The 17,274-nt window shown below is 39.9% G+C and overlaps 1 protein-coding gene across 4 annotated transcripts in view; it reads right to left on the bottom strand.

Annotated features, from left to right (window-relative positions):
- Positions 1–2,793: 2,793 nt before the first annotated feature.
- The window catches only part of Smarcal1 (SWI/SNF related, matrix associated, actin dependent regulator of chromatin, subfamily a like 1), a 59,486-nt gene continuing 45,005 nt past the window's right edge, over positions 2,794–17,274 (bottom strand). For all 4 annotated transcript variants that reach the window (XM_048808526.1, XM_048808525.1, XM_015481352.2 and 1 more), the window contains 5 exons: positions 14,245–14,347; positions 9,103–9,285; positions 7,791–7,891; positions 6,781–6,877; positions 2,794–3,446 (listed from right to left, as the gene is read on the bottom strand). In XM_048808526.1, coding sequence (XP_048664483.1) covers positions 3,252–3,446; positions 6,781–6,877; positions 7,791–7,891; positions 9,103–9,285; positions 14,245–14,347 — 679 coding nt within the window. In that variant the 3' untranslated portion in view covers positions 2,794–3,251. The remainder of the gene's footprint in view (positions 3,447–6,780; positions 6,878–7,790; positions 7,892–9,102; positions 9,286–14,244; positions 14,348–17,274) is intronic.

Raw genomic sequence — 17,274 nt, 5'->3', positions numbered from 1 at the left:
CTTCTTGAAGCATCCTGTACAGTGCTAGAGGCAGAAATTAACTGGGGTCACTTGAGTAATAAGACTTAGTAGCTGGGCATGGTGCTGTAATCCCAGCAATTCAGAAGGCTGATGCAGGAGGATCACAAGTTCAAGGCCAGCATGGGCAACTAAGTGAGACCCTTAAAAAAACAAACAAACAAACAAACAAAAAACTGAAAATGTGATTCTGGTTAAGCACTCCTGGGTTCAAACTCCAGTACCAAAAAAAAAAAAAAAGGTTTAGTGATCATGGAGAGGGAAGGCAAAGAGACTTTTAGTAACATCTTCTTTAAAATGTGTAGATGGACAAAATAATTTTATTTACTTTTTATGCAGTGCTGAACATCAAACCCAGTACTTCACACATGCTAGGCAAGTGCTCTTCTACTGAGCTACAACTCCAGCCCTTGGGATCGTCTTTTAAAGGTATAATCAATGGCAGGGATAGGAATGAAATGAGAGGGCCCAGATTTCTTCATTCCAATTGGTGCTTCTGAAAAACACAATTTGGTGTCTGTATTGAGCTGGGAAATGGAGGAGGAAAAGGAATTAGTGTGAAATCCTTTTTCAAAAAAAAAGTTTTTTACTCTCTATTTAAATAAATCCAACTGGCTTATACTGAATCCCACAGAAATGGTTGGATGGTTCTTGACAAATTTCAGATAAACATTTGGAATGGTCTAACTTGCAATACATAGGCTACATGGTCTAAATACAATTTGCTCTGGAGGACTTCAGGGTCATCTCAAAGAGAGTTTTTCTCCAGCTGCCAAAACCCAGGTCCAGCTAGAGGCTCCATGGGTCATATTTACTAAGACCACAGAGGAATGGTGGTTTCAAATATGAGTGCTCAACTGCAAGGGACAAGGGCAGGCCCTCCAAATTGCAGCCACTGCCCTAACATGACAAGATGCCTCTGTGAGGCAGGCCCAGATTCAGGAATTAAACAATTGTCAGTGACTCTCCTAAACCACTGGTATAGATGTCTCTAAAATTAAATGCACCAATTGTATTCTGAACACATTTTTGGACTGAGAAAAAACTATTAATAGGTATAGAGAATGAGATCCTAAGAGATTTAAAGAACTCGACCCAAGCACAGAGGAAACTGAAGAAAAGCTGCATGAAAGCCCCACTCAGGGGCTGAAGGTACAGCGGATAGGTAGATGCATTGCTGGAGATGTCCATAGGTCATAGTTGAGTGCTCCTTAATGGTTCTCAAGCTGTGATATAAATGCATAGAGCAGAGGCCATGGGCAGGTGGTAGGGGGTGGGCAAAGGAGAAATGCTCCTATTTGAAGTTCTCCCAAGATCCTTGATTCAAAAACTTTTCTGCTTCCCGGGCCTTAACTCATTCCAAAGATCCTTCCCTAATGTGTACGATATATCTGCCACTGACTGTCCACCAGCCACCTCAAACTTAGCAAGTCTGTTTCCAACCTGAGTTCACTCTGATCCCAACTTTCCCCTTTTCTTATCTCTAACTACTTAGCGCAAGCAAAACCTAGGTCTCAGCGTCTCTTCCTCAAATACTCCATTGTCAGTCTATCTGCAAATCTTTTCTGCTTTCTTTTCAAAATCTTCTTGGCTCCCAGTACTTCTTATCTCCTTCATGTTACCCACACTCAGCCACCTGCTGGTATCCACCCCACAAGGGGCACATGCAAGAGCTCAATAGCTTCTCATCTAATTGCTCCCTCTGCCTATTGTTCCCGGTCTGTATCCTACACACAAGCCAGTTTGAAACTGTTTTTATCTTTTAAAAATATCAGATCACTTCATACTCTGCTCAAAACCATAAAGTGGCTTCTATTCATAATCAAAACTAAACCCAAATTTCTTACCAAGACCTGGGTCCTCTTGTCAATCCCTTCAGTATAATTCCCTATTATTCTCCACCTCCTCCACTTAACATTCTACTACCTTTATCATTCTCTAAACCTGAGGTGTCCAACATAGGAGCCACCAGCCATATGTGGTTCTGGAGCACTTGAAACACAGTTAGATAGAGATGCTGTCACATATACATTGGATCTCAAAAACTTAGTAGAAAACAAAAATTATTATATTGCTCATTAAAAAAAAAAATTAAGTCCAGTTTAGTAGCACATGCTGTAAACCCAGCAACTCAGGAAATTGAGTAAGGAAGATTGCAAGTTCAAGGCCAGCCTGGGCAATTTATAAGACCCCATCTCAAAATAAAAAATAAAAAGGGCTGGGATATAGTACCCCTCGGTTCAACTCCTAGTACCTAAATAAATAAATAAAAATCTTTTTTAAGGGCTGGGAATATAGTTCAGTAGTATAGCACTTGCCTAGCATGTGTGAAGCCCTGGGTTCAATCCTCAGCATCACCAAAATTTTTTTTTTAATTATGTATGTTAAAATAATAGCATTAATAGTATATTGAATATATTGGGTTAATTATATTATTAATTTTATCCTTTTTAACTTTTTAAATGTTCTATTAGAAAAATTAAAGCCACATTATGTGGCTCACATTATACTGCTATTGGATGATGTTGCTTTAAACCAGAGCTGGCAAACTATGGTCAATGTGCAATGTTCAGCCCCCAGCCTGCTTCTATAATGCCAGAGAGCTAAGAATGTATTTCACATTTAAAATGTGTTTTTTTTTTTTGGTGCTGGGTATCGAACTCAGGGCCTTGTGCTTACAAAGCAAGCACTCTACCAACTGAGCTATATCCCCCGCCCTAAAATGTTTTTTTAAAAAAATCAAGAGTAATCTGTGACACATGAAAATTAAACAAATTTCAGTGGTCATAAATGGAATTTTATTAGAAAAGAGAACTTATACTATTGCTTCTCCCATTGAATAAGCTCTCCTAAGGCACATATTTTTTCTCTTGTTCAGCAAGTTATCACCAACACCTAGGATAGTACGTGGCACATATTAGGTATTCTGTAAATATTTATAGTCATTAAAATTTTAAGATCTAGATGTTGGGTTATGTAGGGAGCATTACTTAAAGAATATGAATCACCACTGTTACAAGTCATTTTTTGTCTCCTTTTCCAAGCTAGAAGAACTAAGATTAATTAAGCTCCAAAGCAATTCCCCACCTACTAACAGGAATGGAATTGCTGGTGTCCCTCTGGTCTTGGAGAGACACAGGCATTGCTGATGACAAGAGAAACACAGGTTTTATAAGCAAAATAACAGTTTATTTTTATGAATTCACGATTCCTAATACTTTTTTGGGTCCCTCTTAAAAGGGAGAGGTGAAGCTGTCCCAGTTATCAAAAAATTCAAATTTACTCTTCTTTGGTGGACTGGCAGTCAAGGCGCTTTCATCTGTGTCTCCTGGGTCAAAGGTCTCTGCTGCCTCCAGCAGCTCTTTGTCACTTTCATCTTTCTCAAAGGACTTCTGGAATAGGTCATAGATTGTCTTCTGCGTTGGGTCCTTCATCAGAGATAGAAAAGAAAAGATAAAAGGAAGAACCCATTTCCTAGGCTCTAACACTGACCCTCCTCCACTGTGGCTGGTGAGAGAGCTCTAAGGTGAGAGATGGCATATTTTAAGCCATCACAGAGATACATAGTAACCAGTAGAGACCATTTCAACAAACTACCACTAATGTTGCTTCCTGCTTCCTGACATCTTACTGTCTCTGTGCTCATTGGATTAGAAATAAAAAGAAACACAAAGAAGCTGTTTTTACACTATAATTTATCTTGGTATGTTTTCTCCCTTCTAACTTCCCACATTAGTTTTTCAGTATCAAAATAGCTCCCACGATCTCATTACCTGCAAAGTCTTTCTAAACTGAAGGGTTAGTTAAACTGTAATTCTGTGTGTTCAGCCATGGATTATGCCTAATTTTCAGGGATACCTGTCCCTACTTCTGATGGCCTTAAAGCTACAAATGATCAAGATGTTCACCAAATGCTTCTATCCATTATTGGCAATGGCGCAGTATTAAAACCAGGCCCAACAGTGATGACGTGACACATGACAGGCTCACCATCACCCCTGCTGATCTCTCCTAAGTCTAAATTTCCAACCCTGACCATTTCCAATCCAGAGGTACATTTAACATCTCCACTGACATCCATAAAATTAAACTATTTAGAATTAAAATTATCTCTCAGCTTACTCCTACAGCCTATCTTTGAAAGTCGACCAACATTCTCATTGGGCCTCTACTTGAAACCACAGGGTATCCTAAGTCCTTGGCTCATACAAGTTTCTCTCCTGTTCTCTCAAGTCACTCTCTTGACTTAGACCACGTCACTCCTCACTTAGCACTTGCAGAGTACCAAGTTACCAGAGCTCAACTTCTGCCTCAGGCTTCTTCCCAACTTCATCAGCCCCAGGTTCCTGCCAGCTTGATATCCCTTCAGGCCACCTTTTAGCAAGATTTCCTTTGTCATACCATTGTGTCTTCTTTACCTTATCAAGTTTAATATTGGTTCCCTAGCTTTACAGTTCTTTTTAAATTATTTTTTGCCTTTTGGTGGCACTGGGAATTGAATCCAGGGGTACTACACCCCCAGCTCATTTTGTTTCTTACTTTGAGATAGGGTCTTACTAAACTGCCCACACTGGCCTCAAACCTGTGATCCTCCAGACTCAGCCTGCTTTTACAAAGAAGCTTCTTTTACACTATATTTATCCAGGAGTGGCTGGGATTACAGGTGAGTACCACTGTGCCTGGTTCCTCACTCTTCCTTCACAGAATCCCTCCACTTTGATAAAATGAAGTTCCTTGAAATCTGATTAAGGGAACATGTCATGTAAGAACTCTAGATTATTCCATTAACTATACCCCATATCTCCTGCCTTTCAGAATCCCAGCCTCTTGGAGCAGGGGATGAGTGATATTAAAGACCATTAAGGTCAATCTCAACACATTCTTCATGCCTTCCTGAAGGATGTACTCCTCAGCTTCTTTCTGAAGGGGTGCATTGTCAAGGAAGTGCTGCCCTGTGAGAAGGCCCCTTCTCAGTAGAAATACCTATTGAAGCACATTGAATTATGATGGCAACACTATGTGCTAACTTGGAGCATGCATAATTAATTGGAAGCAAGTTTCAAGATCAGATTAATATTTCATTTCCCCTCTCAAAAGGAAGCCTATCTTCCAGAGACATCTATAACCTCTTTTGCTTTTGTCTCCTAAAAAGGTGGCAACATTTTATTTTCCTATTTAATAAAATTTTCATTTCTATCTTAAGAAAATAAGTTTATAAAGTTAGTAATAAAAATAAATGCTGATAAGTCTCATTTGCATTATCTTGCACTTATACTTAGGTATAAATCTTAGCCAACTCAGGGTAACTGATGGAAAGACAAGAATGAGAAAAATGAGTTCAAATGAGGATCCTTTAGAACTAGTGTTCTTTCTTTTCCAAGGACAGATAATAACCTAGGTTCTATAAGTATATTCACCACTCCAACTGAATTCAAGTTCTTTTGAGAGCTTAATAATAAGGTTGTCTTAAAATTGCCTTTACTGCTATTGCCTAAAAGAATTATTTACAGTTAACATTTAAATTAAATATGACCTGAGTCATATTTGTCCCAATAATTAGGAAAAAAAGATCTATTTGTTGAGTAAATGTAAATGAATAATCAAATTCTTAGACTCTTAAGTCTTAGAGTCACCTATAAGATTTTGTTTATTTAATTCAACTTTTTAATTTGTTGGGGGGTGCTGGGGACTGAACCCAGAAGTTCCTTACCCACTAAGCTATATCTCCAGCCTCTTTTATTTTTTATCTTGAGATAGGTCTCACCACATTTCCCAGGCTGGCCTCAAACTTGTGCTCCTCCTGTATCCGTCTCCTAAGGTAGCTGGGCTTATAGGTGTGCACTTGGCTTAAACTCAACTGATGCTCGATCAGCAATTGCAAGGAGGACGGCACCTGCCTGCATGAGGCTCAGACTTGACCCAAACTGTCCTGTTATTCATCTAAAAGCCCCAGTCCAGGAGGCAGCACCTCCTGAGTAGATATCTTCTTAATCAGCCACCTGAGCTTCTGAAGGCAAGTCAGACTTAGGGAATCTCTGAGTCTCTTGCTCCCTGGTGTTTCACTGAAATGGGGGAGCAAGAGGCAATGGCAGCAACCAGGCTGGAGTGTGTAGCCAGGGAAGATGTGGTGAGCCCAGCATTGTCCTCTCCAAAGGCCAAGAAGCCTCTGACAAGGCACACCGAGTCATGGAAGGATGTTCACTGGCCTCTTTACACTCTGCTATGAGGGGCTGATGTCACAGAAGGAATGCTGGGCTAAGTTGAGCAGATTTGTATCTTGGGCTGATTCTACGGCCCTGCGACTTTGTGCAAGTCCTATTCTCTGCCATGTCTCAGTTTACCCACAATAAAATGGGGAGATACTGACAATAAAATGGAATGACAGAGGGGAAAATGTTCTTTGAAGCAGTGCTCTATTTTAAACACTCCCTATTCTGTGCTTGGGAAAAACTGGGCAGTAGCCCTGCTGCATGGTATGGACTGATATGTACCTCTCACAACACTAGGACAGTTACCATGGGGAGTTTTCCATTAATTTTGAATGGCGTGATGGAAAAGGCAGCCTTGGTTTTTAAGAATCTGAGGGCATGTGAGAAGCATCTAGTAGAATGCATACATGGACTGCAGGCCCATCCTTTTCAGCTCTGGGCTGGGGAAGGTCCCCAGGAGTGAATCACACCTTTCCATTCAGGACCCATGGGCCCGGTAGACAGCTTAATGCCTCCCTCTGCCCTAGAAACAAGGAGCCATGGCTGCATTTACCTTGTAGATGTAATCAGTGGCTTCTGTCATTTCTGAGAAATTGGTTTCAGAAAGCCCAGCTTCTCCCAGAACTTTAATCTTCTCTTGAATCATGGGCCTGTGGGGGAGAAACAAGCTGCAGTGAACACAACCTACTCAGAACAACCCTCCTGGTTCTGGTGGGACTGCCTTGTGTTAACTGTTTCATGTCTGAAATATTTGCCCCCTCTCAGTGGTGAAAAAAAACCTCCAATTTGGGGTTTCTTAGTTTCAGGGTCAAAATTCTTTTTTTAATGGAAGATGTGTAGGAAATAAACGTTGCCTAGTTACAACAAAATTTTGAACTGTCCAATTAAAAAATCCATTGAAGAAACAAAGGGGAGGAGAAGTGGCCCCCATATCCTGCAAAACTTGAGACCTTAGCCCTAAGACTGTGCACAGAGAAGTGGAAACTAATGAGATAATCAAAAAACTTAACACCAGGAAGGGAAAAATGGGACTGGGAAAAAGCATGGTGGGAATTTTTGCTTAGGTAGTAGACACAAACCTCCATAGTTGAAAATGTGACCCAGCTAAATCACTAAATAAATGATCCACAGTGAGCCCCTCTTCTCTGTGTCCAGCAAACAGTAAGATGTGGTCTATCAAGCCATATATAACAAAAGAGGAAAGGAGCCTGTCTCCTGTCCTAACCATCCCTCATGGCTGGGAACAGAGTGTTTTATAAACCAAATCCCATCTGTTTCATCATTATCAATTCCTAATCAGTTCCTCTCCAGGACTCAGGCCAGTGAGGAAGGAGTCAGCTCCCTTTATTACTACACGATTTCCTCCAATGTCCTGCAAACCCCCGAGAATGTTAGTGACAGAGGACAAAAGTGGTCCAGATGAAAGTGGGAGTCATTGCTAACAAGTCTTCTTTGTGGATTCTCAAAGCCCTCAGCAAGAACAGAAGCACTTAAAAAGCAAAGAAAGCATATCCTGTATCCATCCTTGCTCAGCTCCAAATCCAGTCACCCAGCCAGGCATACCAGAGGTAGTCATCTGCGGTGCCTTTTGCCACCAGGTAGTGAATGCCCACAGAGTTGGTCTGCCCGATGCGATGCACCCGGTCCTCAGCCTGGATCAGCACCTGCATGCACAGGGATCAAGGCAGCTAGGTGAAGGCCTGACACAGTCCAGCCCACCATGCAGTAGGCCTCTTGTTCCTGAGCCCCACCTCACCCCTTCCTCCTCAAGGCATTTCACAGTCTCTTAGAACTGTAGACAACTTGCCCTCTAACAAAAGAACTAAACACAACCCTGGATGGACCTAGAAGCTGCAGCAGTACATCTGGGAGTGGCTTTCTGGTGGTGAGCACTGCACTAGGTGCTGTGAGTGGAGAGCGCACAGAGGCTCCCCTGACAGGCTGGGTGCAGAGGGGCAAATGACAGAAGCCTGGCACATTTCCACTTCTTGTCTCTGTGAAATGAAAAGTCACATTCTAAATTCCTAAAAACAGGGGCTGGGGATGAGGTTTGGTGGCAGAGTGTTGGCCTACCATGTGTGAGATCTGGGTTCAATTCCCAATGACAAATGGAAAAAAAAAGAAAGAAAGAAAAAGGTAGAAACATCACATTCATACTTGAATAGAGGGTGGTGTGGTGTCTTCATATAATAGTAAGCCCCATAATAAATAACTACAATCAGGAGCACTGTTTTTGTTATGAATAGCTTCAATCTCAAAGTCCACTAAGTTGCTAAAGTGTGGCCAGTGAAACCATACCGTATCAAAATTTCAGAGGGGAAATAACCTTTTTTTCTGAAGCACAGGAGGAAATTTTATGAGTTCAAACAAATGACATATCTGTTGCCACAGCAGTCCCTTGATTAGGTGTGACCAGGGATACATGGTGGTGTTCAGGGAGCACCAGAACTATCACTATTAAGCCCCCTTGGCTACAGTAGCTCACAGCTACAGTTAATAAAAGGGGCCTGGGTGGAAGGCCAGAGGCCTGGGCTGCTCCTGCCACCATACATGCCTCCTAGATGTACAGCAATGGGTCCTGGCTTGCTGCTTGGGCCCCTCCACCTCCACTCAGGTTTTTTCATTGATAAAATGGACTCAATAATCCAGTTAGCTGTGAAGACCTAAAAATTAGCCAACAGATGTGCTGTTTTAACATGGAGTGAGAACTGACCTGTGAGATTCTAAACATGGTTAGAAGGGCAAGTGGAAACAGAAAGAAAGACAGTGGCACTGGGGAACGCCCGCAGAAACCACGTCTCCCAACTGACACCAGCTCCCTCACTGCCCCCCGCCACCAGCATGCCCAGGGGAGGTCCAGTCTACTGTCCCTTACCCCTGGGTTCCAAAAGAGCTCGGCAAACACCACCAGGTCAGCGGAGGAGAAGGTGAGGCCCATGTTGGCAGCAGTGATGGACAGCACTGCCACTGCGTGCCTCTCGGACAGCTGAAACTGCTGGCACAGGTCCTCTCGGTCTGCTGAGGGAGTGGAGCCATCGATGCGGATGTGAGGCACTTGCTGTGGGGAAGAGGGGGGAAACTGAGGTAGGCTGCAACAGCACCTGACTGTGGCCATGTCAGCCACACCCAATCAGGGCCCCAAGGGCCACGCTGCACTGCTGTTCTGCCCTCTGCTTTCAGGGTTTTGCTTTTTTAAAATTAAAATCTGCATATTCACACAGCATTGTAAGAGAGAATGCAGGATTCTCTGTGCCAGGCTCCATGACGTGGTAACACTTTGTAAGACTATGGAACATATCATAACCAGGATTCTGACTTGGATGCAGTCTGCTGGTCTTCAGGTTTCCCATCGTGTGTGTGTGTGTGTGTGTGTGTGTGTATGTGTATATGTGTGTGTGTATATGTGTGTGTGTGTATATGTGTGTGTGTGTGTATATGTGTGTGTGTGTCTGTATTTGTTCTACAGTTTTGTCACTTTGGTAGGTTTTCATGTATTTACCTCCACAGTCAAGATATGGAATGGTTCCAACATCATAAGGATCCTTTTGTGGCTCTTTTAGAATGATGCTCACCTCTCCTCTCTTTCCCCATCCTTCATTTCTGGCAGACAGGAATCCATCCTGCATTTCTAAAACATTTCATTTAATGACTGTTACAGAAATGTAACCAGAATGTGTTACTTTTTGGGATGGACTTTGTTGACTCAGCATTGTTCTCTGGAGATTCAACCAACCTGCTGCCTTCATTGGTAGCTTGTTCCTTGTTATTGCAGAGAAATAATCCATGGTACCTATGTACCATAGTTCAAAATCTCACCTACTGAAGGACATCTGGGCAGGTCCAATGTGGAGCTACCACACTTAAAGTGGCTAGACACATCTGTATACGGTTTTTGTGCAACCATAGTTTTCATTTCTCCATGTAAAGCCCAGGGGTCAATTGCTGGGTTGTATGGTAACTGTATATTTAGTTTTGCATTTGTTTGAAGGAACATTTATTTGTTTCAAATGATAAACAATGTAAGAAAACAGAGATATTTACTAATATTTACTAATCTTACTAATATTTACTAATCTTACTAACCTGATTTTTTTTGTCCTTTTTTCTCAATGTATATTACCATACTATTTTTTCCCAATAAACATACTGTAAATGAAGTAAACTACTTAAAGTTTTCTAAAGTCTTATTCTTAATGGCTATATTTCATTATGTGACAATAGCATAATTTAGCCATTCTTCTATTTTTACAAATACAGAGAGTTTCTAATTTTCCCTAAAAAGGAGTGGTTGGCAGTTGTCCATCAACAGGTTAATGAGTTGAAACAAAAAACAAAACAAAAATCCCTGTGGGATATCTACACAATAGGATTCAGCACTAAATAGGGATAAACAAGGATGAATCCCAAAATAAACTGAGGAAAAGAAACCAGACCAAAAAAAAAAAACAAAAACAGAGTACATACTTAATAATTCCACATTCTAAAAAAGTCTAAAAAATACAAACTAATCTGGAGTCATGTACTTTTTTCTAGTCATACACTTTCTATCCTTACTGAGAGCCATGTAGCTGTCATTATTTGTTTGTCATATAGGTTGCTATTAGTTACCTTAGCCTATTTCCTTATATTAATTTTTTTTCAAACTGCCTTGCCAAATATGCCAAATGTACAAAATAACTGATAACACTGCTATGTGTATGACAGAATGAATTTGTATTTCTGGGTAAATTTAGACAAATTTTCCTTTGCAACTTTATCCCCACCCCATGATTAGTCACATGTTCATCTGTAACTACTTCTATACTTCGGGTTTTATTTTTTTTTTAATTTTTATTTTTTTTAGAGTGGAAAGTAGACGCTTTATTAAAGGACAGCAGAAAAGGAAGAAGGGGACCCAAGAGGTGGAATCCTATACTTCGGGTTTTAATAAGGATCTTTGATTCATTTTAATTTACTATGGTAAATACTAAGGTAAGTTTCATTGAAGTCTTCTTCCTTCCTCAACTACCCAGCCAAATACTCAAACTTTATGTATCAAGTAAATTAAACTTGATTTGTGATGATCCTTGATTATATGTTTAATTTCCATTTATACAACTCTCTATACTATTCCACCCACCTGGCCACCAGTTTCTGGACCTGCATGACTCAGTTTTAATTGCTGGTGCTAGTATCTTAAAAGAGATTTTATATATCTGGAGGGACAAGTCTTCCAACACTGCTCTCCTTTTTCAAAGCTTCCTTAGTTCTCGCTCCTGATTGTTTTTTCAGATGTACTTCAGTACATAGTAACAAGATGCCTCCTTTAAACAAATCCAGTTGTAATTTTATTAGAAATAAATTAAACTTACATATTAATTTGGGAAGGACTGGCATTTTTATACTTTTTAACCTTTCTATAGAGGAGCCTGGCACAAGTCTTTCCAAGTCTCCATCAGTTTCTATAATTTTGGGGTAAAATTAATAGGCACTATTTTTTGTTATTGTGAACTTTCCTTCTCCCCATTACATTTATTAATTAGATATAGTTTTTAAAAATAATTTGTTTTAGTATATTTATTTGGAATCCAAGAACCCTACAAAGCTCTTATGCCTTCTAATATAATAAAACTAATACAATAAACTAATACAGTATATTAATAAATCAATAAGTTTTCTAATATGATAAAAAATAAATAAGTTTTCACATATAAGTTTTCTAATTAATTGTTTTGGGTTTCTTAAGAACACCCATGGCTCTAGTTTTAATCCCAGGGTTATAGCTTTGAATCTTACTGGCCTGCTTTCTGCACCATTTCATATGCAAAAATCATACCAGAAATCTGTCTCAAAATAAAAAAAAATAAATAAAATGGGCTGGGGATACAGCCTGTAGTAAAGCATCCCTTGGTTTGATCCCCAGTACCAAAAATAAATAAATAAAATAAGTGAATAAATAAATCTGAGAAACCACCCTGGACAACAATGATATCTAGTAAAACTGAACATGAACCTATCCAATGACCATGCAAGATCATGTCGAACATACAGAAGGCAACAAAAATACAGATACAAATATATATATATATATTTGTGTATATATATGTCTGTATACATACATTACATATATGTATACATATATATGCACAGAAACATATACATGTATATATGTATATATATTTGTGTGTGTGTATATATATATATATATATATATATATATGCATATACACACACATATGTATATAAATACTCAGATAATAGCAAGCAAAAATCATAAATATGTCCCTCAGTGGGAGGACAGGTAAACTGCTATGCAGTCATCCCAGGAGATGCTACTCAGCAGCTAAAGTGTAGGAACCATATGTCACAAGTGGGGGAAAATCTCAAAAACAATGTCTAGCAAAAGAGCAAACTGCGAACTCCAGGACACTTACACTATGCTACCATTTATGCCAATTTAAAAACATACACAAAAGGAAACTATTTATTCTTTAAGGATACAAACTTTCAGAGTAAAGTATACCAATATGAAGGGGAAGAGTCTATGCTAATTTCAGAATAGTGAAATCATCTCGGGGAGGAAGGAAAAGGAATGGACTCAGAATAGAGGGTCCTAAATGTTTCACTTTATTTGCATGGGCAATTTAGTAAGACTCTGTCTCAGAGTAAAAAGTAAAAAGGGCTGCTGGGCACAGTGGCACATGCCTGTAATCTCAGCAGCTCCAAAAGCTGAAGGCTAAACCACTTAGCAAGATACTGTCTCAAAATAAAAAATAAAAAATAAAAATAAAAAGGGCTTGTGGGTTTGGGGTTGTAGCTCAGTGGTAGAGTACTTGCTTAGCACATGTGAGGCACTGAGTTCAATCCTCAGCACCACATAAAAATAAATAGATACAATAAATAAAGATATCATGTTCATCTACATCTAAACACACACACACATATATATATATACACACACATATATATACACATGCACACACACATATATACATATACACACATATATACATATACATACACACATACACACACACACACACACACACACACATTTTAAAGGAGGGCTTGGGATGTGGCTTAGTGGTGGCGCCCCTGGGTTCAATCCCTGGTACCAAAACAAATAAAATACAAGCAAAACATACACTTTCTCTCACACATACAAACCCACCCAAATCAAAACAAAACCCCCTTGAAATGCAGTAAAACTTTTCATTTATTAAGTCTGGGTGGTAGATACATAGGTGTTGTATATTACTATGTACCCTCGTGTGTTAAACGTTATACAGTTATAAACAACGAAGAAAGACAAAAAGAAGTTTATGGTCCTAAACTTAACCAAAAGTGAAAAGGAAGTAAAAATACTATGTGTTTGTTTTTAAATTTTTATTTTATTTATTTTTTGTTTTTTGGCACCGGGGATTGAACCCAGGGGTTTTTAACCAATGAGCCTGTTTTTTATTTTTTATTTTGAGACAGGGCCTGGCTAAGTTGCTGAGGCTAGCTTTGAACTTGCAATCTTCCTGCCTCAGCCTCTGGAGCCACTGGGATTACAGGCGTGCACCACCTCACTCGGCACAATGTGTAACATCCTTAGAAATCCCTCCAGATATCTTTTGCTCACTTTCATGAGAGTTATAAAACTCCATACTGAAATGTACATACTGCTTTGTGTGATTAATAAAAGCACTTAGTAATGAGGAGGCAAAGGAAAGAAAAAAGGACATTCATATAATACTTGTCTCAAAGGAATTATTTTTGCCCTTGTCAGCTCCGTAGTTCTGTGTGAGGAATAAAGGAAGAGTCACTGGGGTGATCCTAAAGCAAGATGGTTTAGAGCACAGAGTAAATTAAAAGTGACAAAGCTGGGGAAGTATTCTGACGCCACTGTGATCCTACGACTAAGAACTCTTCTTCAGAATGTTTCGGCAATGTTCCTGGAAACCATCACCTCACTTGTTTGCTTAGACCTGAACTAAGCCTTCTCAGAACAACTTGACACATAAATTCTTTTTGCTGAATTTCAAAAGGAGCTTACCTTTCTCTCAAGTTCCTTAGTGATAGCATCCAAAACCACCTTGTGGTGTGCAAATACTAGAAACTTCTCTCTTCCACTTTCCAGGAGGTCCAGGATGTATTCACTGCATTTGATAATGACAAGAAAATAGGTTAAACATAGTAAACACAGATTCTAGTGAGATTAATTAAAGAGACCATATCGATAGCAGGTATTTTCAAGGTACTTGCCTTCCCCAGCTCACCTATTCCCTTGTTTGAGAGGTGACCTCTGCCCATCTCCCTCATACCAAGTCATATGAACAGAAGTAAAATGAGCAGTTGCACTGAAGCCATCTTCTGCCATGTGCAGGAAAAGCTCTATACTTTTATCCATCTCACATACAAAAATAAATTGAAGTATTCATATGCTTCATGGGTCTCTGGCATGTTACTAAAACATTCTTACTAACAGGGGCCATGGAAGATAATTAACTGTTTTCACGTCAATTATCATGAAAGCTGTTACTTTCATGATAACCTGTTTTCTATACAAATTGAAGTGTGTAAAGTAAATGTGAAATACCTAGGTAGTGAGTTCAGGGATTCTTGATAGTACATAAGTTTCTGGAAGCTCAGTACTGAGATATAAGTAGCAATACTCAGTACTGAAATATAAGTAGCCTTTCCTGGGTTCAATCCCTGGTACCAAAAAAAAAAAAAATACAAACAAAACACATACACTTTCTCTCACACATACCACCACCACCACCCCCAATCAAAACAAAACCCCCTTGAAATGCAGTAAAAACTTTTCATTTATTAAGTCTGGGTGGTAGATACATAGGTGTTGTATATTACTTTGTACCCTCGTGTGTTTAAACGTTATACAATTATAAACAATGAGGAAGACAAAAAGAAGTCTCCAGCTCTCTGCCATTTGCATCTCAGATGACAGAGGCCACAGTGATAACTGAATTATTTTCCAAGGCAAAGAAATATGATGGAGAGGATACCACCTGCTTGGTCCTCTTTTAATTTACTTTTCCCCCATCCACTGTTTTTTTTGTTAATATCCTACTTATTTTTTAAGCATGGGCTTAAAGAAAGGCTGCTGCTCCTGGGGAGCTGTATGGTGGGAAGCTTCCTAGTCAGCAGATCCTCTCTAGTCTTCCCCTGGGATCAGCAACCAGAGGGTTCATAACCCAAAGAAAAGGAAAGTCAGCACAAGGGACCACTGCTCATGGCTCTGGGAAAACAAGTTCCCACAGCCACAAGAACACTTGCCCTGCCTGAGGTCCCCAGACAAGGGCATGTCCAGGGCTTTCCTTAAGGAAGGGCAAATCCCAGCAGCTTCCAATTACAAGCAGGTATGGAAGGGTACGACTGTCTCCAAACACCTAAGAATTATTTTCAAATAATATTAAGAAGGACCAAGGTTGGAGTTCAATTTCCTTAACTGATGAACAAACCAAATCTACTTTAATTATTTTCAGAGACATAAAATTTGCCATGATATAAGTAAAAAAGTTTATTGTTATAGCACCAAGAGTCACAGGGCCATGAAATCAACTTGGTGAACCCATAAAAACCTCTGGCCCCAATTTTCCTAATGCCTCTCTCCCTCCACTTCTGACATGCTTATTGCTCTTGCTACAAGTCCCTCGGTTACCAGTCTGGAAATATCTGCTGACCACAACCTAGTCTGTTATACTAAAGATTCTCATTAAAGTGAAAACAGACAACAGAGGAAATTGAGGTTTTTAAAAAAGATTTACAATCTAATTTCCACTAACCAAATAAATGCGTGACTTGGTGTCCCAATGACTTATAGGAGATATACTCTGCATTTTAAAATGTGAATTATTCTACCAGTTTCTTTCTCTCTTTTTATTTATTTATTTTTAGGTACCAGGGATTGAACTCAGGGGCACTCAACCATTGAGCCACATCCCCAGCCTTATTTTGTATTTTATTTAGAGACAGGGTCTCACTGAGTTGCTTAGCGCCTTGCTTTTGCTGAAGCTGGCTTTGAACTTGCAATCCTCTTGCCTCAGCCTCTTGAGATGCTGGGATTACAGGCATGCACCACCAAGTGTGACTTATTCCACCAATTTCACAGGAATACTATAAATATGAAATGAGTTAATAGAGGTAAAATGGTTTGTAAACTATAAAATATTGTACAATTCATCACAGGATTTTTGAAAAAGTATGTACATGGTTTGACCAAAGTAAAAGGTGAGGTGGTAAAATGGCTCAACTTAAATTCTCAGGGAGTGGGGTGGCTGTGGGCCAGGTACCTCAAGAGAGAGGCACTGCAGACTCTGAATTTTGTAGGTCACGGGCAAGGGAGCCAGGCAAAGAACTCACCCCCTTGCCCTCTGTTACTCAGAAGCACATGAGAAATGGCTTGGTGGGGGAAATTCAGATTAGTTTCTGAGAGAGATGCTTCCAGGCCAGAAAAACCACACCTGGAGTTCATGAGTCCTATAACAGTATCATAAATGAAAAGAGCAGTGCCCAGGGGAGAAGAAGAGACAGTCACAGGCTTCCTGTGGGACATCCAGCTCTCAGTGAGGCAGGGACTGTCCCATGGTTAAGGGCAAGGAGGAGGTCTGCAGGCCAGGGGGGTCTGGGGGCTGAATGAAAATGTGGGGTAGGGGAGTGTTTCTCAATTTATCCAGCCATCTCAGTCCCCACAGCCACTCTCGCACCAGTTGACCCACACAAAATCCACTTTCATTGTAATTTAATCACTTGGCCATTATGCTGCCAGAGGGAGGGAGGGATTAAACCAGGCACATCGTTAGAATTGCCTCAAGTTACCCACAGTGAAATTTGAACAATTGAGGCTTGTTTTTTCTTTTCTTAAAGTCAGTAATAATTCTAAGAAAAGAAATTATTACTTCAGCTTTAGTTTAGGCAGACAGAGAAGTAAGTGTGTCAATGACCACTCACCCATATCTTTTTTTTAAAGAGAGAGAGGATTTTTTTAATATTTATTTTTTAGTTTTTCGGTGGACACAACATCTTTATTTTATTTGTATGTGGTGCTGAGATTCGAACCCAG

Source organism: Marmota marmota, unplaced genomic scaffold (assembly GCF_001458135.2).
Source record: "Marmota marmota marmota unplaced genomic scaffold, marMar, whole genome shotgun sequence".
NCBI classification, from domain to species: domain Eukaryota; kingdom Metazoa; phylum Chordata; class Mammalia; order Rodentia; family Sciuridae; genus Marmota; species Marmota marmota.
Note: the sequence above shows the minus strand (reverse complement) of the source record. Positions and strands in the feature narration are given on the sequence as shown.